At 42.9% G+C, this 24,972-nt stretch overlaps 1 protein-coding gene across 3 annotated transcripts in view; it reads right to left on the minus strand.

The window, feature by feature from the left end:
• Window positions 1–610: 610 nt before the first annotated feature.
• LOC105497451 (gamma-aminobutyric acid type A receptor subunit beta3) overlaps window positions 611–24,972 on the minus strand; it is a 224,937-nt gene continuing 200,575 nt past the window's right edge. For all 3 annotated transcript variants that reach the window (XM_071067295.1, XM_011768548.2, XM_071067296.1), the window contains 3 exons: window positions 24,582–24,734; window positions 17,934–18,178; window positions 611–5,224 (listed from right to left, as the gene is read on the minus strand). In XM_071067295.1, the coding sequence (XP_070923396.1) occupies window positions 4,883–5,224; window positions 17,934–18,178; window positions 24,582–24,734 (740 nt within the window). In that variant the 3' untranslated portion in view covers window positions 611–4,882. The remainder of the gene's footprint in view (window positions 5,225–17,933; window positions 18,179–24,581; window positions 24,735–24,972) is intronic.

Raw genomic sequence — 24,972 nt, forward strand, 5'->3', positions numbered from 1 at the left:
AAGAATCTGCATTATATTGCTTGAGAGTAAGGAAATTTGGAGGTAAATCTGAGGGCATTTTGTGAGACTTAAACCACCATGGGGAACATTCCTTTTAAGGTGTCTGCAGGTGAACCAACAGCTTCTCTGGGGGCCTAGATATAATTTCTCAATAATAATTCTATCTAAAACTGTCCAAGGATCTGAATTAATTAATTAACTAGTTCTGAGACATTGCTTGGTACTTTCTCACTGGAGGAAAAAAAAACAAAGAAACTGCCTTATCATACTAAAGAACTCAAGATAAGGATTAATACCACCTTGGCCAGAGCTTATAGGTAGGTTGGCTCCCTGACCTTTAATGTAAAAATATTTCTTGCTTAAAATACCTACATGAAGACAGGGACAAGTTAGAGCTCTGTGTGTCTAGCTGTCCTTTGAAGTTCAGGGTAAACAGTGATTTTCATTTTTTAAAGTCATAGTTCAATTGATCTCACACGCAGTCAATTTCAGGTTTATTTCTTTTTACTTTCAGCATAACCCAAATGGGCATGTGCTACTAAGAATGACTAGAATTAAAATAACCACACCGTCTTCACAAGATAGCCAAGGAAGAAAAAAAAAATCAGCCTTCACATTTAAGTCAGTTAGTCCTTTTTTAATAAATTTGAATTCATTCATCAACAAGTTTCATATTGTATCTATCACTCAATTTTGCTGTTTTTTTCATGTCAAATAATACCAAAAAATTACATCAATGTGCTTAAGCAAAACTGGGTTTAAATTTATCTTTACAATAAAATGAAATCAACATGAGAATTGATTATGACAGCAATCGCCTATTCCTACTAGAATAATCCTGTACTTACCTTAAACACACTCAACTGACTTGTGAAGTAGAAACATGAGACAAGTGTGACAAAACATGTTCACGGGGTTGGTCCTAGGGAGAGGCACACGGGAGCCACTCTCTGGGAGGTCATTGTTTACCCAGGTGTTGGGAATTTAGTATTTCAGCAAAACATGGCACCTTTCAATGCAGTAGAAGAGGTAATCAATCCAAGGCACACTAGCTAGTGTCCTGGAAAAATTTAATTCACCTGGGCAGCTCTTTACCCCAAGATTCGATGTTACTCTAATGGCTCACACTGAGAGCCAGAATCAATTCCAAGAGTAACAAAATATTTCACCAAGTGTTCGGTTTTGCTTACATAAAATGGCCAGAAATATGAACTGGTTTTCAGGTGGAGAGTTAAAATAAGAATTAAGTGATGGTTTATACTTTCAAGCCAGGAGATTCAAAGTCGGACACATTCTTGTTAGAACACACCACGGTGGGACAAACACCAATGGATTATCTACTAGATGCTGAAAACGAACACCTACAACTGCAATGTGCCTGTCCCCTTAAAACCAGCCCCAGACTTGTTCGGCGTCACCTTTGAGATGATCCCCTTGGTGAAAATGTCAGTGCTGTGTTTGGACGAGAGAGACGTGCCTTTGAGGGAGTGACCGAACATGTCAAAGTTCTGGGTGCTGGCGTTAAAAACACAAGATATTGCAGATGTACAGGTAGCTTCCACACCTAATGGAAATATTCTCATGACATACCTTCTAGTTCGTTTGAGATTCAGGGGGAAATGGATGTCGCATGGTATAGACAGTGGAACCCCTCCACAGTCCCGGGGTTGGTGAACAGGAGTAACACTTGTTTTAAGGAGCACTCAAGTCTATCAGTCTTTCTCTGTAGGGAGTTATGTAGCAGGGCTCTTCCATGATCTCAAGGATATCTGAATATGGGTAATAACAAACTGTCATAACAAGATTCTTCTGTAGATCTTGAGCCCCTGTGGCGCATTTTGGAAAGACAGGACTACTTAGAAAATTAACTTTTTATTACTTTCAGTTGTTAAGAAAGAAATCTCATTATATCCCCAATGATAATGTTTCTCTCCTTACGCAAGAGGTCTGGGTGTGGGGAGCAGCCACCTCCCAACAACGTCAGAGGTCCGGGTTCAGGATTCCTCAACGCGGCTCAGTCACTGGCTCAAATAACTACTGTGGAGTAATGAGAGGTCATTTGTACACAACAGAGACTCCAATTCAACTCTCTTCTGTTAACACAGAGTTCTCTTCTCAATGTTCTCACAAGTTTTAAAAATGGAGAAGCTATAAAATAATTTTGTTAGAAGAAAAGTAATTTTCTTCTGAAATGGAGTAAAGCAAACACATACCCAAGGATCTTAAAAAGTTTTCTCTTTTTGTTTTTACAGAATATATGTATGTATTTGTGTGTGTGTGTGTTTGTGTGTGTGTGTAGTTACAAACACTATTTATAGTATAGCTAATATGTTAACTTCATCGCGGTGTCTACAAAGTTGTGGATCCCAGTCTTGGTGCCAAATGCATATAAAAAGCTCAAAAGCTATTATGACTATACCATGCAAATTTATATCCAGAAAACCTCGGGAAGGAGACTGCAGCTCCTTGGAGCCTCATGGGGTCTCTGCCTGTGATATTTGGGTACCTCAACTATGCATCAAAAAAGTTGTAAATCACTTTTCTCCCAGAAAGAATTAATGTCACAGTTCTGAACAGTATACATTATACACTTAAATAGACCATCGACTGTTTTTGTCCACATCCATGTACATTTTGGGGTCCCTCTTCCGCATGTGGACCTCACACCTTTAATTACTGGATACGGAAAAAGATATACCTGAAGTATTGAAAGGGATAAGGTCTTTGCAAATGTATTTTTTTCTTTAACATGATAATAATGATAAGGCCACTTACAAGGTTTTTCCCAATCTGTTTAACTTTTAGGATCCCCCATTGTTACCGATGGAAAAAACTGTCAGAGAAAAGCCAAAGCCAAAGGAATCCCTGGCTAGTCTCCAGATGAAAATAAAACCAGAGAGCAGTGATTAGGAGGAAAAAGATAGGAATGAAGGAGGGAAAAGGGCCTTAAAGGAGGTAAATGCCTCTAGCGTGAGATTTTGTGGATTATGGTTCGTCTGATGGTGGGTTTTGAACTGTTGCAGATGCCCACAAATTAAAGGTTGTTACAGCCACCAAAGAAAAATCAAGTAGTGGTCAGCTCATGGGGATAGTCCACACCACACGCATCCTCAGGGAAGGTGGTGCCCCTACCTATGTCGAGACAACTGGGGCCAGCCATTGGAGCACTGGGCTAGACTCTGGTCCTTGGTTTTGGATAGAACAGAGAGGGCGAGGCATACGTGGCATTTTGGGATAAAGTATTAATTTAGCAGTTCTTCCTGCAAATTTTGCTTTTTATTTTTTCTCCAAATGCTCAACTTCACTGTGACACCTGTTTGCACAACTGTAGTCATTTCAGTTTATGGATGCCTGTGATAGAAATATTGTTTACAAAAAAATATATCATCTCTTTTTTTTTTTCTTTAGAAAGATCTCATCTAAATAGTAAGTTAAGGTTGCGTCTATGAAACCGGTGCACCTTGTCTTGTTTCTACGAGCTTTAAAAAGTCCAAATACTGATGAGGCTGTGGATCAGAAGGAAGCAACAGTGACTGTGTTTGCCGTCAGGTTGCCCTCCTTTGCCTCAGAGAACGGTCATGGGTTGTTGGGTGACGCGTGGTGTGTAGGGGTCATGTTCCTGCAGAATCCTAGTCAGTCTAGGAGTAGTTGGATGTGCTTATGAAGTATGTCAGATACAGAAATAAAGGCATGAGGATGTTTCTTAGTTTCCGAAATTGAACAGAAGTGTTTTAGCTTCAATCTTAATTTCTAGATAACAGAAAGTAGTTACATCACATAAAGGAAAATATGACATCGCATGCTGCCATGATAGCAAGCGTTAAGAAACAGAATCTTGGTAAATATACATATATATGCATATTATGCAAATATATTTTCTATTAACATACAATGTTATAAGAATGATTGATAACATAACTGCAAGGGGGAAAATCATCCTAGATGGTTTTACCTTAGAGTAACGAATAACCTGAGACGTCTATGCTTTCTTTTGGATATCAGGCCTAGAAATCCATACGAGATGTAGAGCACATTTTCAGTGATTGAAATGTCATTGGCAAAACGTGCCACTGTGTTCGCACATGACAGTGAAGCTGGATCCACTCCAAGTGAACAACAGAAACAAACTACACACTGTATATTAGAGTACTTACAATGAGATGCCATTCACTCCCGATGGGTTTTCAAAAGACGGTCGTTCAGACATCAACGTGGGATCTATCTATGTTTAAGACAACAGGTAAGCACACTGCCAGTGGCTCACCCCAGCCACTAAACCATTACAGAAAACGTATGCCCGATGAAAACAAACCTCATCACCAGAAAAGCCAAGAAGCCTTCGCTTACTAAACTGAACGAGAGGATATGAAGTGAGTGACTCAGTTTAAACTAGCAATACCACTGTATGAGTTTTCAAAGATTAACTAAGAATGTCTTTCTGATTTTTAAACTAAAACATCTAACTTATGGTAATAAAAGACACATTTGGGGATGATATTGTGTTTCACGCCCTCATTCTCAAGGCATAATATTTAGATACTTGTCCCTTTCAATTAAAAAAGAAAAAAACTATGACTTTCTTTAATATGCATCCTGTGGTAAATTGTCCATAGCTGCAAAATGTATATATGTATGTGTATTTGTCTTCCATACACATGGGCACTGACTCCTGTGTGTATAAACATATACACATACATCCTCATATACACGTGTATTTTATATATATGCTGAGAAAGTTCACATATATATACAATTGCGTATGTATATATGTGTGTGTCTGCTTGTGTGTGTGTCTGTGTGTGTACAGGTATAAAAACTTGACAGGCAGAGTAATATTTCACTCAGTGTTAAATGAAGTCTTTGAAAAATCAAGTACAGTCACTCAGTTAACATAGTACAGCCAGTAAACTAAGTTGAAAAGAGAAAAAGTGAATGGAAACACGATCCTGGACCATCTGTCTATGGCATTCACATCGGTTAGATCAGGTATTTTAATTTTGAGCTGCGAAGACCTCCTCCGTAGATGGGTCTTCTTGTGCGGGAGGCTTCTGTCCCCCAGGAATCGCCCATGCCCTTCTCGAGGCATGCTCTGTTTCCTGTACTGGATTCCTGAGTTGTCAAAGGATATTGCTGAATTCCTGGTATCGCCAACACCACCTGCGACCTCATTCATTTCGTTGTGAACTTCCAGCGATGTCAACAGAATGTTTCCATGAGCATCCACCTAATTGGAAGGAAAATGCACATGGTTAGACAGCCAGCAGGCCAATGAATCCGATTTCCCTATGCAGATCCCAGACAGAATGATGTCACGCCATCACCTTACGTGTTTTACGAGAAACTGTACATCTGTCAAACCCAGCACTCCGTTTTATTGGAAAATGTCATTTTGGAGGTTAATTGCAGTTGAGAGATTTTTATTTCCTTGATCTAAAAATGCTTGTGTAAGAGATTAGATGCAAGAAGGGGAGCGGCTTTTTCAAATTGCAATTTCACATTACGGATACAAATCCTTACTGAAAAACTTAAAGTACAAATGACTTTCAAGCTGTTAACTTAGGTGCTCTAACCATTTTCACAACGATGCTTTGAATAAAATCTATATTCTCCCATTTGTCTTTGGAAATCATCTCGTTCCCTTTTCTGATGATCTAACACCCCCAAATTACTAGAGAGAAACACATGAATAGTCCTGGGATCGAAAGGCATGCCTGATGACTTCCGTGGAGTAGATACACACATCCCCAACCCCAACTCAAGCAGGCGCCCCTTGCCCAATACTGGTCCTGGCAGGAGACTTCCTTTTGAAGGGCTACATATAAAATAGACGAAATTCCCTTCCCACAATGGAGCCAGACTTTACAATGATAGCGTTTTATTCTGTGCCAAATGTAGCTTCAGATGTTTCATGATGATGCCAAAGGTCCACTCTGTTTGTGGGTTGGTCTGCCCTGGAACTTTGAGCCTTTCACAGAACATCCTGGGGCTGGCGGCCCCAGTGGAGTCCTTTCTGAAATGAACTATTAGCATCTGCTTTCTGAGCAGTTCCCATCTCTGCTACAGCGTCAAGGGCCATTCCACGGTCCCCTGGGCTTTCACTCCAGCAAGCCCCACACTTCTCTATTTCTCTTCTCTTTCTTTGTCTGGAGGGCCATTTTCTCTGTCCTGTTTTCGGCTGTGGAAAGCCTACCCCGTGTTCCAGTACTAGATTAAGTGTCTGTGGCTTCCTCCATAACTCTTTCACAAAACACAGTTATTTTGTGTAGGAATAATTTATTGCTGTATTAATTTGTGTCTTCCCGCCTTCTGCAATGTCATCAGTGGCATCCAGCTAGATGAGCAGGAGGTGAGGTGGTGAGAGGAGTCCTGCTCGAGAAGGCGCTGGGCCTGTGTGAAGTTCCAAGTGGGGATAGGACCACTGGTGGGATGACCTCAGACTTCAAGGGGGCTGGGACACAGGAAGGGCTGCACATCCAAGGACCACTCAGACTTTGGTGGAAAGGCACCAAAGAGGACTCTCAGATATCTACAGGTTTGGTAACACCATTCTAGGTTACTTCATTATGCTTGGGGAAAGTGAGGTGGTCATCGGGGTAATGTCCCGCAGGGAGGTTGGAACCCTAGGATCAACCCAGTCTGGTTCAACCTTGTGTAATAAAATGGTGAGTTATTTTCAGTTGCCATGAACCCCCAGGTTGAAGGTCATGTAACCTGAGCATGCCCAGATGGACCAAGCACACAACCATAGGTGGAGCCTAACTGCTCAGCAAACACCACATGGCAGGATCCAGCATCCAATCAGATTGAGCCCTTGTGTCACCCCATGGCACGATGCAGCCAGACCACACCTCCCAGCATCACCTCATTGCAAGAGCCAATCAGAACATGCCTCATTACCCTATGCCTATAAAACCTGCCCCAAACCTCAGTTCCACGAAACAGATTTGAGCATTTCCTCCTATCTCCTTGCCAGCTGACTCGCAATAAAACTTTTATTTTCTCAAAATTCGGTGCCATCGTATTGTCTTCCAGCACATCAGGCAGTGAGCCCATTCATCGCTCGGCACCAAGCTCACAATCCTCACCAGATTCCGTGAGTATGTTACCCTATGCAAAAGTGACTTTGTGCTTGTCATTAAGGGCACATACCCCAAGATAGGAAGATGACCCGGGATTGTCCAGGTGGGCCCAATCCCATCACACCTTCAAAAGTAGAGAACTTTCTCCAACAGGAAGCAGGAGAAAAAGTCAGAGAGATAAAAGCAGAGGAACTCAAAGCCTGAGGACTTGAGTCACCCTCGATGGAAAGGCTGCAGGGAAAACATAAGAAGGAACAAGGCAGCTGATAGGAGCAAAGATGGCCCCAGCTGACAGCCCAAAATCAAATAATCCCATTAGAAAATGGACAAAGGATCTGAATACACATGTCTCAAAGGAAGACATACAAATGGCAAACAGGCACATGAAAGAAATACTCAACATCACTAGTCAGGAAAATGCAAATCAAAGCCACATGAGATATCATCTCACCCCAGTGAGAATGGCTACTATCAAAAAGACAAAAATAACAGGTGCTGGCAAGACAGCCAAGAAACAGGATCTCTTAGACACTGTTGGTGGGAATATAAATTCATACAGCCATTATGGAAACCAGTAGGGAGGTTTCTCAAATAACTAAAAACAGAACAACCGTAAGATCCAGCCAAGGCAATGGGGACCTCAATTCACAACCACAGGGAGTTGTACTTGACCAAGCACCTGAGCGATCCTGGAAGCACAGTTAACCCCAGAGCCTGCAGAAAGGAAAGGAACACAGACTGCCAGTACCTTAATGTCAGCCTCCTGACACCCTAAGGGTAGGACCCAGCTGAGTCTCACTGTACCTGCACGTCTGGCCTAACAGAATCATGAGATAAAACCAGGTGTCATTTAAAGCTACTACATTTGTGGTACTCTGTTACAATGGTAATCAACACTACTATAGGAGGTGAGAGGGAAGGTACATTTGCATTGTGCCTCAAAGAATGAGTAGAAATTTTTCAGACAAAATGCAGCAAAAACATCACAAGTGAAGCTTGAAGAGTACCTGAAATATTTTGAGAAAGGCAAACAGTGTTCCCAGCACATACTAAGCCTGAGACAGATGAGGTCACGATCGTCACCGCCATGATCACTCTCGTATCCTCTTATCACAAGAGAAAAGTACACCTCGTGCTGGGTGGAAACACAGAGTAGATTCAGGCCAGTGAGGTTTTTGTTTTCTGTATGTCAGGTGAAAGGATTTCTATTTAACTCTTTAGGGAACAGGAAGAGTAATTTCTAGGTAGAAAGTCATAGATTGCTGAAGTGCAACTCAAGCTATAAGAAATTGAATTTGAGAAGAGAGCGTGCAGAGCGGGGCCGCAGGGAGAGCGCCCTGCAATGGTCTCTGTTTCCTTTAGGGCGGTCTGGAATGGAAATGCCCGAAGCCCATGAATAACTGCTCCCCTGGCGACTGCAACCCATCTTGGGGTTTTCCCTAAGCCTTGAGCCACACACGGCATGCCCACAGCAGCAACGCTGGGCCTCCGCCTGCCCAGTGCTGAATCTCTGTAGCTCAGGGGCTGGGGAAGGAGTGGAGAGTCACTCAGCACCCCAATCCCATTCCGGCCCATGCACTCCTGTTCCCTGTGAGCTCCTAGCAGGAGCGTTCACACGGCAGCAAGTGTGCCATGAGTCCGGGTGGGGCCAGTGCTTCTAAACCAGTGCTACATCCTATAGTGCTAGGATGAACAGTGTCACTGCGGGTCTTCCCTGTCGTTTACGGCCAGCATTGGTTTAGAAGCGGTCAGAGAGTGACCTCATCTGTCCACCACTGGATGGAGTGGTCTCCTTAGAATGGAGGACGGCCAGGCTGAGAGCGCTTGGAGATGGGAATGGACCGAGATCACACCACCCGTGCTGGAAGGCCCTTCATGGAGACACATGATGTGGGAGGTGAGGAGGGCATTTTCTTATATTTTTTTATCCAGCAGAAGGAAAATTCTAATGGAGCTTGTATCTCAAAAGCACTTGGAATGTTAGACCTTGGTAAAATTTTGACTTTTTCTTTTTTTTTTTTTTTTTTTGAGGTGGAGTTTCACTCTTGTTGCCCAGACTGGAGTGCAATGGCGTGATCTCAGCTCACCGCAACCTCTTCCTCCTGGGTTCAAGCGATTCTCCTGCCTCAGCCTCCCGAGTAGCTGGGATTACAGGCGTGTGCCACCATGCCCAGCTAATTTTGTATTTTTAGTAGAGATGGGGTTTCTCCATGTTGGTCAGGCTGGTCTCAAACTCCCAATCTCAGGTGATCCTCTTGCCTCAGCCTCCCAAAGTGCTGGGATTACAGGTGTGCACCACCGCACCTGGCCTTCTGTTACATATCTGTCCTTTCTGTTTTCTTTCCATGGGATGATTAGCAGGAAAACTCTTTAAATGACAAAGTATGTCTGCACGTCTTTAAGACAAGGGAAGCATTCCTTGGTTTGGGAGACAGAGTTTCTCATTGTACCAAGAGAATATGGCAGGAGAAGCCCAACAGTTAAATTCAGGTGTGGCTGAAACAGGTGCCCATGGCAGTAGCATGTCCCCTGTGCAGGCCACCTAGGGCTAGCTGTGGGAGTGCTAGGGCCACATCCTCCTGGGGCAAGAGTAGCCATTCACTATCCCTGAGAAGGGGTAACCTGAACCTGCCCTGGATGCTGCAGGGAGGAGGGCTTCCCTGGGCAGCCCAGCTGGTCTTTGCAGGAAGAACGATTCACAGCAAGATTGTCCAGGACAGAAGCTTGTCCTCTGGTCTCTATCTCCTTCCAGCACCTTCTATGGTACCTTGTGCCACAAAGGAAAGACGTGGTGGGGAGAATGAGCTGCCTGGCTCACACTGGGAATCTTGTTGTGGGGAGGGCCTTGGAGGGGGGTCGGCCAGTGTGTTCCTGTTCATTTGGGGTGTTCCATTCATTCCATTTACTGCAACGAATACGCTTGGTACCCCACCAAATACGTCTGATTTTGAATCATGAATTAGAAAGTATATTAGGTTACCATGTAAAGGAATTTGATAAATTGAGGTCATTTATCAAACAAGCTCAATTTGATTTTATTAGAATGTCCAGCATTTTAAACAGTTCTACTTAAATGGTAAGCTTATGTGTTTAAAATTTATCTGATGTTGAGTCAGAAGATAATCAAAGGTGGAAGATGCTTGTAGTATTTTGTTTTGTTTTGTTTTGAGACGGAGTCTCGCTCTGTCGCCCAGGCTGGAGTGCGGTGGCGCGATCTCAGCTCACTGCAAGCTCCGCCTCCCGGGTTCACGCCATTCTCCTGCCTCAGCCTCCCGAGTAGCTGGGACTACAGTTGCCGCCACCACACCAGGCTAATTTTTTGTATTTTTGGTAGAGACGGGGTTTCACTGGGTTAGCCAGGATGGTCTCGATCTCCTGACCTTGAGATCCACATGTCATGGCCTCCTAAAGTGCTGGGATTACAGGCGTGAGCCACTGCATAGTAATGCAGAATTTGTTCTTTTCAATAATACTAAGTGGTTTGGGAATTACAGTATCAGAAAAGTGAAATCATTTTCCTGAAGATGGAAAAAACCAGAAAGCATTACTTAGCTTTAGAAAAATGGTCTCTACAGACTATGCAATGTTTTAAATAACAAAACTGTGAGATGAAGAGCCCAGTCGTCCACTTCAGGACGTGGGACGCCTCACTGGAGAATGCACTTCCACGAAGGGGCCGGGATTGTTCAAGACCATTCGTTAAAACATTACCACACGGCTGCTCCGTGTCACCATCTTGCTCTGTCCTTAGGAGCACAAAGTGAACACAAGAAGGTCCTCACCCTCAAAGGGTCTAGCTGATGAGATCTTAAATAATCAACAAGTGCATTTGAAAAAATACTGCAGTTTGCCTTTTAAACACATTGATAATTATTACTTTTCAGAGACAGGGTCTTGCTCTGTTGCCTGGGCTTGAGTCCAGTGTTGGGACCATAGCTCCCTGCAGCCCCAGATTCCTGGGCTCAAGTGATCCTCTTGCCTTAGCCTCCCGAGTAGCTGGGACCACAGGAACTCGCCACACCTGGCTATTTTTTTTATTTTTCTTTTTTTTTTTTTTGTAGAAACAAGGTCTTTCTTTGTTGCCCAGGCTGATCTGGAATTCCCAGGCGTAAGGAATCCTTGTGCCTCTGCCTCCCAAAGTGCTGAGATTACAGGCTTGAGCCACCGCACCTGGCCTAAACACACTTTTAAATACCATCTCTTTCCTAGTTATAAATAACATATAAAAAGCTCCTTTTATCAAAATCTAGTAGACCAGAATTAACAAATTTGTGGAGTGAAATACCAAGGAGAGCAATGTCTTTTCTTAAAGGAAGAAAGGGGAGTATTTTGCAACCTGTTTAGTCAGATGAACTTTGACGATTCTAATGACTCAGTTTTACCCGGCTTTATAAAGATGACATTTATAAGCCTTGTCCTCTCTTCCCACTAGGAAAGTGGAAAAAATACCCCTCCAGTGCGACCAAATCCATGACAACTAGCGCTCATTCATGGACACATGTTACAAGAGCAGGTGTACCACGTCCGTGTCATGGGTGTGCATATTTTGGAAGGTGCAGTGAGTCACATGCTGTCTAGCAGGCAAGGCTTGCTGGGCACATGGGATGTGAGTGATCTGCCATTTTCACAAGCATAAAGCATGTGCCCTGTAAGTTGGCAGAAGAGAAACAAAACCAACTGCTTAGAGCAGGGAGTGATGGGGGCAGGATGCAGATACATGGGAGGCCAAAAAAATCAAGGAAAATGTTGGCCGGGCGCAGTGGCTCACACCTGTAATCCCAGCACTTTGGGAGGCTGAGGGGGGCGGATTACAAGGTCGGGAGATCAAGACCATCCTAGCCAACACAGTGAAACCCTGTCTCTACTAAAAATATATATATAAAACTTAGCCGGGCATGGTGGCTGTAATCCCAGCTACTTGGGAGGCTGAAGCAGGAGAATCGCTTAAACCTGGGAGGCAGAGGTTGCAGTGAGCTGAGATCGTGCCACTGCACTCCAGCCTGGGGGACAGAGCGAGACTCCGTCTCAAAAAACAAACAAACAAAAAAAGCAATCAAGGAAAATGTCATGGAGGAAAACATCTGGCTTAGATCTTGGAGGGAAATGTGGACCAAGAAGAAAAGCATCCTAGGTAGAGAGGACAGGACAATGGAAGGGGAATGGGTCACATGTAGGTGGGGACTTCAGGAACTGCACAGGTAGAGTGAAGACGACACAAGACATCCGGTCAAATGAATGCTGAGTTGAGTTTTCAAGATTGAGATACAAATCTGTATGAATCCATGTCCTGTCTTCCCCAGCCCTGTGGCCAGTGTTGTGTCTGGGAAACGATCTCACGAAGGTGGGTCTCTAAGGCTGTGCCCTTGAACTCTAGTGAAGAAAACTTAGCCTGAGGGAAGTCAAACCCACCTCCCCACCTATGTTGTTAATAATTTACAAAACTACAGTGCTCTTGGGGGCTTTGGACATGTATGACTAACTGGTAGCTGTCTCAGGATACAGTGCATGTGAGAAAGAATTCGAGAACCAATACAATTTTACAGTATTCTTATTTCAGAGTGGGTGAACAGTTGTAATGGAAATAACAGTGCAGGTACCTCTCATTCTAGTGTGAAAAGGAACCTGAATATATATTGAATTAATAAGATCTTAGCTTGAAATAGTCTGGCTGCTTTATTTATGGTTTTACATTTGTATGGTTTTCATTTAAGCATGAACCAGTATGTAGAAAATTTCCACCAAAATTACTCATGGATTTTTTTTTCTGAAAGAACTAAAGGGTTATTAAAAATCTGTTAAATCTTAGGAGCCAAATAAACAAATATTTCCAAAAGAGAAAGTCTTTTTCTATTATCTAGAATTTAAGTCTTAAAGTAGAAAGAAGCGATTGTGGGTGAAATACAAGGCTGAAATGCCCTTCATAGAATGACAGATGACTTGCAATTTTTAAATCATTTCATGAATACTCTTTATTTTGAAGGGTTCATCTCATCTCTACTATAATTAGAACCATTGATTTCAATGAAGTTTTTCTTCCTGCTCTATAACCTTGACAGGTGCAAACATTCAAAGACTAAAAACATCTCATTCAGAATATAGCACAGAGAGATTTTTTGTTTTTTCCTAAAATATGTCACCAGATTGGCACACAGTTGATATCTCATTCTCTAATTTTCTTCCAGCTTCTAGTTAAGTAAAATACTGTCGTTTTAGAGGAATGAGAAAGGACGTGCCACAGGAAGAATGAAATCTTGCTCTTTAATAAGAATGATGTTGAGTCTGCAGCTCTGATTCCTTGCCAAGAATTATGACTCTCTACCACCTCATGAAATTCAAATACTAATTGGTCAACTTGTAAAATATCACAAGGCTTGTAACCATAATGCATGAATTACAACCAAAGATGAACTCTTGGGTATAGAAACAACTCAGGAACAGACGGTATGCACAGGCAAGTGAAGGTCAACGCTTACATGGTACCACTAGTCTGGGGAGATACTAAGTGAATATGCGAATGTCTTAAGTATTCATGAATCAACTACTAAGCTAAAATATGGCATAAATACTAAATATAAGGAAAATCTACTCATGGTTTTACAGTAGGGTCACTAAAACCACAGTATCAACAGGCAGTTGCTGGTGGCCTACAGTGTCCATAGGGTACTGTTTTCTCTTGAGATGCCTTACAGGACACAGAAAGTGGTCTCAGGAAAGACGGTGACAAGCCAAATCCCTGCTGTGGAGCCAGCAGCTGTCAGTCAGGGGAAAGCTGCAGGGTGTTGCTGGCCACACTGAGATGCAATCCCAGGTGCTATCCCTGACACGTCACAGCACTATTCACAATAGTAAAGACAGAGAATCAATCTAAATGCCCATCAGCAGTGGACCAGATAAAGAAAGTGGGGTACATATATACCATGGAATACTATGCAGCCATAAAAAGAAGATCACGTCCTCTGCAACAACATGTATGGAGCCGGAGGACATTATCCTAAGGTAACTAACATAGGAACAGAAACACAAATACTGCACACTCTCACTGACAAGTGGGAACTAAACACCGAGTATGCATGGACGAAAAGAAGGAAAACAGCAGACACCAGGGCCCACTTAGGTGTGAAGGGTGAGAGGAGGAAGAGGATCAAAAACATACCTTTTGGGCACTATGCTCATTACCTGGGTGAGGAAATAATCTGTACAACAAACCCTGTGACATGTACTTTAGCCATATAACAAACCTGCACATGTACCCTTGAAGCTAAAATAATAGTTAAAAAAAGAAACAAAGGACTAAGTAAGCTGTTAGGTTGTGTATATAGTACCGCTTCTGTTTCACATAAAATTTGATTCTTTTCTCATGTTCCTTTCATTCATCCACATTACTTGATATAAACTTTTTGGGAGGTACATTTCTATTTAAAAATTATCACTAAAGACTTAGGTGTGCTCAGGAACAATTTTTTAATGCTTATCTTTAGGAGCATCAAATATGCATTTAGAATTAGCATACACATAATCATATGTTGACTTCAAACCTTAAGTACGATCTATAATTACAGATTCTTAAACATATGAATATATAAAGGCCTTACTAAGATTGTTGAGAAAACACAGAAACAGATTTTTGAAAAACCAAACAATAAACACAGACTCATGAATCAACTAAAAATTTCTTCTGCATTTAATTTATAATACACTTTTTCTATATCCCGCTAATTTTCTCTACGGATGCTCGAGTTTTTTTGTCTTTTTGTTTTTATCTTAGATTTTAAGCCTTGTACCCAGAAAGGTATTTCTGCAGCACCACAATTTGACTGTTTTAAACAGTCTCATTTAGAAGAAAAAAATTTATAATCTGTTTAAATTAAGAGGAAATTTGGAAAGACAGCATTCGTTGTATGTGTATGTGTGGATACGTGTGCCTCTGTGATGGAAACAATAATGATGTGATGAATTCTAGTTTCCTTGGAAACAGCATGACCAAAGCGTACTGTGTGTTCCTAGTAGGATATGGACCTATTTGGAAATATAACAGTATGATACTAAGTATATTTTCCACTAAGAAATTTAAGGTAGTTTTGTCTGTGAAAAACCTCGTTTTATTCACAGATCCTCAGTTTTCTGACCAACTCTATTTATGCTGTGCTGAAAGGAAGGAGCCATTGACATTCACTTAATGTGCTTCCATGGGTTCATGAATGTTCGTGGGCCTCGTACGGGCACAGACAGTCCTCCAAGGAGCTACTGTGTTCGCTGGAAGGTGTGGACCCATAAAGGCATGGAGGGCACAGGATAGAGGAACAAAACCTCCACAGGCTAGAGAAATACGTATGTGATATGGTTTGGATCTGTGTCCCTGCCCGAATCTCATGTTGAACTGTAATCCCCACTATTGGAGGTGGGGCTTGGTGGAAGGTGTATTAGGCCATTCTCCCATTGCTATAAAGAAATACCTGAGACTGAGCTGGGTGTGGTGGCTCACACCTGTAATCAAAGCACTTTGGGAGGCCAAGGCAGGTGGATCATTTGAGGTCAGGAGTTCAAGACCAACCTGGCCAACATGGAGAAACCCCGTCTCTACTAAAAATACAAAATTAGCCGGGCGTGGTGTTACATGCCTGTAATTCCAGCTACTCAGGAGGCTGAGGCAGGAGAATCACTTGAACCTGGGAGGCGGAAGCTGCAGTGAGTCAAGATCACACCATCGCACTCCAGCCTGGGCAACAAGAGCGAAACTCCATCTCAAAAAAAAAAAGAAAAAGAAAAAAAAAAAGAAAAAAGGAAATACCAGAGACTGGGTAATTCATAAAGAAAGAGGTAAGAGGTTTAATTGGCTTACAGTTCTGCAAGCTGTACAGGAAGCATGGTGCTGGCACCTCTCGGCTTCTGGGGAAGCCCCAGGAAACTTATAATCATGGCGGAAGGTAAGGGGGGAGCAGACACATCTCACGAGGACAGCACCAAGCGGGGTGGTGTGGTATTAAACCATTCGTGAGAAACCGCCCTCGTGATCCAATCATCTCCCACCAGGTCCCACCTCCAACAATTTGACACAGTTTCCTCATGAATTGTTTAGCACCATCCCTTTGGTGCTGTCTATGATAGTGAGTGACTTCTCATGAGATGATCTGGCTGTTTAAAAGTATGCGGTATCTTCCCCTCCTCCTTGTTCCTACTTTTGCCATGTAACGTGCCTGCAGCTCCCGCTTTGACTTCCACCATGATTGTGAGCTTCCTGAAACCACCTCAGAAACCGAGCAGACATTATTGCCACACTTCCTGTAAAACCTGCAGAACCGTGAACCAATTAAACCTGTTTTCTTTGTAAATTTGCCACTCTCAGGTATTCCTTTATAGCAACACAAGAATGGCCTAACAGTATGTTTAACAAGAAGAATTAAAAAAAAAATGTGGTAAGAAACCCAATATGTAAACAGGTAGAAATATATCCTTGAGGATCTGAGGGGATAGAAGAGGTGGAAGGATACATTTTAAAAATTATATTGGAACTATAATGTGCTTTCATTCAAATGTTGTTTATAATCACAATAACATACCGCTTTTATATAAGCTGAAATGACATCTAAAGATCAAGTGGCTTTGTGGTTGGAAGGATGTAAGAGCATTGCTGAGTTAAGCTGGGCTGGAGGAGGGTGTGCGAGGGCTTTAGAAAGTCCATGGACTTCCTAAAACAAAGTGCCTAGGTCTGCCCAACCCTGGCTTTTTGCAGAACACAACTGCGAGGGGCCAGGGCCATGGCAGATCTATGAGAGCTTCCAGAGACAGCACTGCCCGTCTTGTTCGTTCCTTTTGAACTTTGCTTTTTCCCTAGAGGACAGTGGCCAGTGGGCAGGTGGACAAGAGACTGTATGCCTACTCCAGTGCAAAGAATGGCAGCACGCTGGATCCTCAAACTGATAATTTTACAACTAAAGGAATATTGAAACATTTTGGAAAAACGCTTCTACAGATCAGATTCACACACTCCACCCCAGCGTTTCATTCATTCCAGACCCACAGGTTTTGTTCTCTTTGTAGGAAACTATAGATGATTTTGGCTTCTCCAGCATCAACACTAATGTTGGTTTTATAGGAAACCCGGTAACTTGCACGAGGAAATATTTCAGATTATGATCATCAAGTCTGCCCAAGTCCTACTCAAAGCTCATGCAAGTATATTGAAAAACTATGGGGCCCTGTTACTTCTGTAAGTGGAGAATTCAGAAAGGGCAAGGGAGTCTTTCACTGCCAGCTCCATGTTGATCCTCTCCCTTGTGTTCAACACCAGGCCAGAGATTAACCAGCCCCAGTTCAAATGCCGTCACCCAAATTCAAGAATGAGCTCCACTTCTCAATAGGCTGTCCATCCAGATAGTTGCTGTTTTAAGGGGCTTATTGGTGAGAGGAAGAAGGCCTAGGTCTGTGCCCTGAGGGTAGACTGGAATAACGGAAGCGACTGTTGGGGAATGCATTACCTGAGGGTAGACTGGAATAATGGAAGCGACCGTTGGGGAATGCATTACCTGGGCAAAAAGCAACTGGACCAGGGTCAATGTGCACGGAAACACCACAAGTGAATTTCGTTGGCCAGGCCAATGGTTCTTTGTGTGTAAGCCTACATCCACTGGTTTCAGTCAACTCTGGCCAGTCCTAACTAGATGGCCAGAACTCCACTGGACTGGTCTGAATAAAAAAGAGCTGGGCACCATGTCATAAGGACTATATCACATGTACGAGAAGGGTGTGTGGCTTGACATACACTACTGGGGAAAAAACAAGGAAAGATCATGCAAGTAAATGCAGTAGCTGCTGAGCTGCAGGGCCCAGGTGGGGTCAAGGCGGTGGAGAGCCTACCCGGTTGCTTTCGCTCTTTGAACGGTCATTCTTTGCCTTGGCTGTCTTTTCCGCAAGCTTCTTCTGCCTTTGAGGGCCTCTTCCAAAGAAGATGTAGTTGACAAAGGCGTACTCCAGAAGGGCCAGGAACACAAAGACGAAGCAGCCCATAAGGTACATGTCGATGGCTTTGACGTAGGGGATTTTGGGCAAGGTCTCCCGAAGGTGGGTGTTGATGGTTGTCATTGTCAGCACAGTTGTGATCCCTAGAAAAGAAACAACGTGGTGAGAGGCTGCAGCTTTGCCACACTGGTCTTCACTGTTCACTGTTCTTTTACGTTTTCTCAAATAGCTTTAAGTAGTCGGAGATGATGGGCCGAATACGGCGGGGTGACTGGAATGCAACAGAGCATACATCGTGTCATCGGGGCCACGCGTCGCCGCTCAGAACAGCGAGCTGACATCTGTACTCTGGGGAAGTGAAGCTGTGCAGGGCGTCTCCCTCCCCCACCCAACCCCTGCCCACTGCACCTTGCTATCACACAGGATGGAATTTTGAGAGCAGAAGAAGAGATATGGAGAGCAGAAAAAAAGAATGTGGTTTTTATGAATGCTGGAAAAAATAAAAAGAAACCCAGAATTTAGCATTAATGATGAGAAACCTCCAGGAAAAAGAATGAATTTGAGGGGTCCGTGGCTGCAGAGGCAAGGCTATGAGTGAGAGCTCAGTGAGACAGCCTGTGAGAAGAAAATAATTCCTACTACAATATTGGAAGCGAGAGGAATGAGGCAATGATTTTTAAAATTATTAGCCATGAGATCCAGCCCTGAGCTCAAAGAGAAAGAAATAGCTGAGCTATTCTTCTCAGGGAAGATGATCTCACAGAGCAACTTCCCTCCTCAACTAAGAAAGAATCTGTACAGAAGCTGCTTAGGAAATGTTTGCTCAAGTTAAGGGTTAGTGATTTCATTCATCTTATAGAATCCCACCATACTCCGGGGCAACTCGTCAGATCCTTTTTTTAAAAGTCGTTACGTTGAACTCTTTACATAGTATTGTATGAATGATCTCACTGTTTCCCAAACAGAGCTCAATGTAGTCTAGAACCATGTAAGGACCATATTGTGCAATTCTCCCTCCTATAGCAATAGACAAGATTCCACACTGAATCATCCGAGGCCACAGACACCGGGAGGCAAGTGAGTGACGTGCCCAGAGCTTGTTGAGTTAAGCTAAGCTGCGCTCACAGGAAAGGCACGGATCACTCCCATGCGGTAGGGTGGGATGTCAGTACTGCAGCTGACACGCTGTCTTGGAGACTGTATTTTTGAAATATTAATACGTCTCAAGGATGCAAGACAGCTTTGAGGGCTGAGCTCTTTTCTACCCATGCAACTGATGCCACTGAATGTGAACATGTGGCTTTCAGGACCCAGTAAAGTGAACAGATTTCTCTGCATTGCTTTCTCAGGCTTTCCTCAAAAATGAGACTTTAAAAGGAGACACTCTAACCATAATCCTTCATCCTCAGTCACCCAAAACCTACATGACATCACTGAGGCCAAGAAGTAGTGCCAGCCCTACAGTTCAGCACTGCAGGATATGTACTCTGGGATGCAGCCCAGGCCATTCTGTACATGGTCCCAGCCCAGCCCTCCAGGGCAGGGTTTGAATTTACTAAGCATTCCAATTTCATCCCCCTCTGATTTCCCATCCTATCCTAGGGGGCAGCATCTCGAGGCCCACAGGGAGAAACTCGAGACTGCAGAGCTCAGCTGGCCTGGGAATGAGCTGGAGAGCAGGCTAGATAGCCCAGTCTTCCATCTCCAACACAAGCACTCCCTCCACTGAGCTCTGAACTGCTACTAAAAGCTAAGAAGAGAACTGAAGAGCTGAGGAACTCTTTTTACATAGAACTGCAAACCATGGTTGCTGATGGAATGTACCGAAATCCAAGATGTCAGAGTATTTTAAGATTCTCTTTTAACATCGCATTCATGTGCACCTGGGGACTTTTTAAAATTGAAAATGGCAATGGGATAATTACTGTTTACAAATAAATGTGAAAACACTGTGCAAATGCTACAAAATTAGGCATTCTCACCATTATTCAAAAAGTTTGTAATGTTGTTGCCGCTACCGTGGTTCCCCCTTCAACGTGGATTTGGGAAGACTGAGCACTTTGCTTTAGTCACGGCTTTCCTGCTGGCTATTTTGAATGGACATGTATGACACAGGCCTCAGCAGATGTCCCAGACAATGGGCTGAAAGCACACAGGAATAGGTGCAGCCAGCACATCCCACAGGTACTCAGCCTGGTAAATGAGCCCCAGAGGGACCTGGGCTAGGACCCCGGACCCAAGCCCATCAGCACAGGCTCAGGAATCCCTGACAAAAAGATTCGCAGTGACTGCTCGGCCCTTTCTAGTTTGGACCCACAGGCCACATGAGTTCTTAGCTTAAGAGGCCAACGCATTTACTAACTCCTTCTGTTGCTTTACCTCCTATGTAGGAGACCGTGGATGGTGGTGTATTGTGGTGGTACACAGCCTGTAAAGGGGAGCCACACGGCCCACACCCAAAGCCCTGCTCTGCCTCTGTGGGTCTGTAGCCATCATTTGGAGCTGCTGGAAATCTGATGGCAATGTCTGAAAAGCTCTGATGTGCCAATAAATAGTAACTGGCACCGTTAACACTAACAACAAATAATCATATGAGTATCATCAGTACAGAAACATCATTCTTCGGTAGTCTCTGGGTTTCCTGGCCTTGCCTTGACCTTCTGCTCTCTAAAGGCAAATCATCCAGCTGCGGTACAGAAAATGGCTGGGTGGTGGCTTTCGTGTTGTTTTGTACATTCACTAGGCTTGTAAGTCTTTCTATAAATTGCCAGCCTCAATTTATTTGTCATTTAGATTGTGTATGAAATATTGTATTCGAAAGTTGTATTTATAAAAATGAATACGAAATAAAATATAATTTCTTTGCATTGTTTAATCACAATATTTTGTTTCTCCTCCTCATGAAAAAAATAATCTGGCCTAAATTTTATCAGTATACATTTTTACCTTTAGAAGTACCAGTACTTTTGCAGATTGAGCATCCCTCACCTAAAAATCCAAAATCTGAAATGTTCCAAAATCTGGACCGTTTTGAGTGCTTGCATGATGCTCAAAGGAAATGCTAATTGGAGCATTTCAGATTTTGAATTTTTGGATTAGAGATGCTCAAACTCTAAGTATAATGCAGATACTCCAAAATTAGAAAAAAATCTGATTTTCAAAACACTTCTGGTACCAGGCATTTTGGATAAGGGACACCAACCAGTATTCACCAAGGGTTTTGAGGGAGGCCATCTAATGACAACTTCCCACTTTAAAGTTTGGTGGTCGTTAACGCAAACAGTTCAACGTATCTGACGGTCAGACCCTGGGCAGCAGAAGCATATCATACTGAAGCCCACAGAGCAGCCGAGGAGCACGGCTGTCGGAAGAGCCAGCGGAACAGGCCCTGAGTCCCTCCTGCGTTGAGTCCAGGTCCGATAGTGCCCACAGCCCCAGGGTGAGCCCCCTCCACAGAGGCCTCTGCTGAGCCCCGCCCACCCTGTCTGTGCAGAGGCTGCACCTTTATCATGCATTTAGAAGCCATGCGTATTGATCACAGTGCAGCCCCTTCGGAGGAATGCAAAAAGCACTGTGAGCATTTCAAAGCTGTGCTACAAGATGAGGTGCTTGGGAAGGGGTGGCAAGAAGGGGGATTTCTCCAGTGAAAGCTCTCCAAACTACAGCTGTATCCTATGGAGCTCAGTAGCATCTTAACAGTTATGAGGGTTTCCTCAATAATAAGAGTTCATAATATTTGGTTAGCTTTCTTCTTTTCTTAAAAAAATCCATGGCTTTTATAACATAGTAGACCAAGTAACTCTTTACTGCAGTTTTATTGACACTTTAGGAATTATATGTAGTAGTTAAGGGAGAAGGTCTGGAAGTTAGACTAACTGGATTGAAATCTTTCTTCTGAAACTTGGTAATTACATGACTTCGTACCAGCTACTGAGCTTCTCTGCATCTCATTTTCGTGCTCTGTAAAACTGGGGCGATAATCCTCCGTACCCTGCTGGAATCTTCTCCAGGACAGATTGACTATGTGAATGGCCTTAGCAGAGAAAGTGGCGCCCAACTATGTGATAATTTTCAGCCTTTATTATCCTGGCTGTGGTATTTATGATGATGACGTCATTCAGTGCTCCTGACACTGCGTCATAATTGTCTGAATTCACCAACTGACGTTTCCCAGTGACTGCAGATCTGGACTCAAGTCTTGTATTGGCAGAAGGGACAGAGGGAATACATGTGCAGGTGTCATACTCTGAGAGCTGGATCTGTTGGGTTCTTGTCTGGCCAGACCCACAGCCCTAAGATCACAGCTGCCTTCTTGACCTCGGGGTCACGCTAACTCTAATGAATATCCCCTTCACTCTGGCTCTCATGCCTGCCTCCCAGAGCACAAGTGTCAATCCTCCAATGTTGAAGCCTCAGCAACCCTAGCCAGCCCATGCCTTCATCCCAGCAAAGCCACAGAGGCCCGACTGGTTTATATTAAAAATGCTGTGTCATGAAGAAAAAGTGTGGAATCTACTTTCATATACCTTAATGAAACTGGGTTAAATGGAACTCACTTTCGGGGTAATAACAGTTTAACACCGTAGAAGGCAACACTTTACAATTAGGGCGGGACAGAATCTGTGATGGCTAGGAAATTCACATATGCACATTTTCAGTACACCCCACCCCTTGTGATGTCAGATAATCATGGCTCCTTGGTACTCATATTTCACTAATTATCGCAGTGACTGGCAAATTCTCTGCAGCAGATTCACGGCAAAGCAGTGAAATGTCAGCTTCAGCTCGGTCTCCACTTTCATACGCCTTTTCTAGGCTTGCGGAGGGGTCCCAGCAACTTTGCATTTGTATATTTCATATTATTTTTCTTAAAAGGGGGTGCTTGAAATTGTATACGCTAACAGCTCTGCATAATTTAGATCTGCCCCTACACATGTATTGTATCTCTGAATTTTCCAAGTGAAAAGAGAAAAGAGTTTAACAAAGAGTAATCTAGTAAAACATATATGTATTTTTAAAGTAAGAGCTACATAAAGACTGACATGACTGGGGAAGATCTGCAGGCTGTAGAAAGTCCTGGAGACTTTTTTTTTTTTTTTAAAGAGAACGGTGTTTATGATACCTATTAGAAATACATAACAATTAAAACAGCACTTTCAGTTTTTTGCAGCTTTACTCTTCATAGAGTGGTTTTTTAATCCACTTAACACCCTTAGGAAGAGCTACCTGATTTTCTCAAGTCATAGTTATGTGTTATTTCCTGGGAAATAAATCTAACCTTGATTACAACTATGCAAGTCACATGTTTGTCATGCATATACACACATGTACTCACATTTTATTAGAAAAGAAAACATGTTATTCAACTTAAAGTCCTGGGAAAAGTTGGTAAACAGAAAAAGGGCTGGGTGTGGTGGCTCACGCCTATAATCCTAGTACTCTGGGAGGCTAAGGTGGGCAGATGGCTTGAGGCCAAGAGTTTAAGACCAGTCTGGGAGACATGGCGAAACTCCATCTCTACAAAAAATTAAAACATTAGCCAAGTGTGGTGGTGTGTGTGTCTGTTGTCCCCCGTATCCAGGAGGTAGAGTTGAGAGGATCACTTGAGTTCAGGAGGTTGAGGCTGCAGTGAGCCGTAATCATAATTGTGCCACTGCACTCCAGCTTGGGTGACAGAGTGAGACCCTGTCTCAAAAAGAAAGAAAAGAACAGGAAAGAAGGGATAACTGGAACCCTGAATTCTTATGTTTTTTTGTAAGGCGTTTTGCTAGATAATGCGTTGATAATTCTTTTCCATCAATTTTTATAAGTACTATTGACTTTCACTTTCAGGAAATAAATTCAACCCCACCCAAAGGGATGGACAGAAGATTGCCCAACAGTTCTGTACTTATGTAAATGTATTTAAATAATTATTTTGTCTATGCCGTTTCATATTAATCAGCTGAGTAGAGAATAATGTTTCTGAAAATACAAGCCTTCCCTTAATAACCAAAATGCTAAAAATAATATTGGAACCTATAGTACATATTGTACATCAGCTAATAATCCAGTTGTCAAATAACCAACGGTCAGAAAAGATCACCAGAGCCTTTGGGAACCATTCAGAATTGAATTCTACATTTTAGTGCTCATTACATTGTGCAATTCCAATTCTATGCTGTAATATTTGACTATTTTTCTGACTTATAAAAGAAGAATGCACAATTAATCAAGTCTTCTTTCTGGGCCATGGAATAATTTTGAACAGGAGATGTTAATCCTTGCTTTAAAATTAGTGTCAAAACTAGTTTTATCATGCAAATATTCTGCAAGCATATTTTCCCTTTCATGGGCATGAAAATTCACATTTGAGCCTTATAATTAAATTAACACATCAAGGGAATCGTGCGTGAAATTAGTGTTTCAAGATAAAAAGTGACTATATGGGCAACGCTTGTGTCACGATGTCAAAAAATGGTAGTTGAACTACAGCCTTTGAACTGTCTGAATCCTGTAATGATACGGTTACTTTACATTTAAATATCACTTAAAAATAGCACATACCGAGGGCGACTCTAGCGGCAGATGCATCATAATTGATCCAGAAGGACACCCACGACAGAATTGTTATCAGTATAGAGGGCATGTACGTCTGAAGAATGAAGTATCCAATGTTCCTCTTCAACCGAAAGCTCAGTGACAGTCGAGGATAGGCACCTACGGGAAACAGACAAGGATATTACACCAGAGGAACGACACGGCAGACTAAAGACTTTGCTTTGACTTCCACAGGTCAACAACATGCAATGGAAAAGTCTGTGAATGAAGGGAGTGGTCCACCACCAAGCAGTTTGCTTCTGTCTGCTAGCGGTATTTATAGAAGAATCAGGAGGGGGGTGCTTTTTGGTCTATTTATAAGATAGTGATGAGGATGCTCTTCTGAGGCTACATACTC

The sequence above is a fragment of the Macaca nemestrina genome, chromosome 7 (assembly GCF_043159975.1).
Source record: "Macaca nemestrina isolate mMacNem1 chromosome 7, mMacNem.hap1, whole genome shotgun sequence".
NCBI classification, from domain to species: domain Eukaryota; kingdom Metazoa; phylum Chordata; class Mammalia; order Primates; family Cercopithecidae; genus Macaca; species Macaca nemestrina.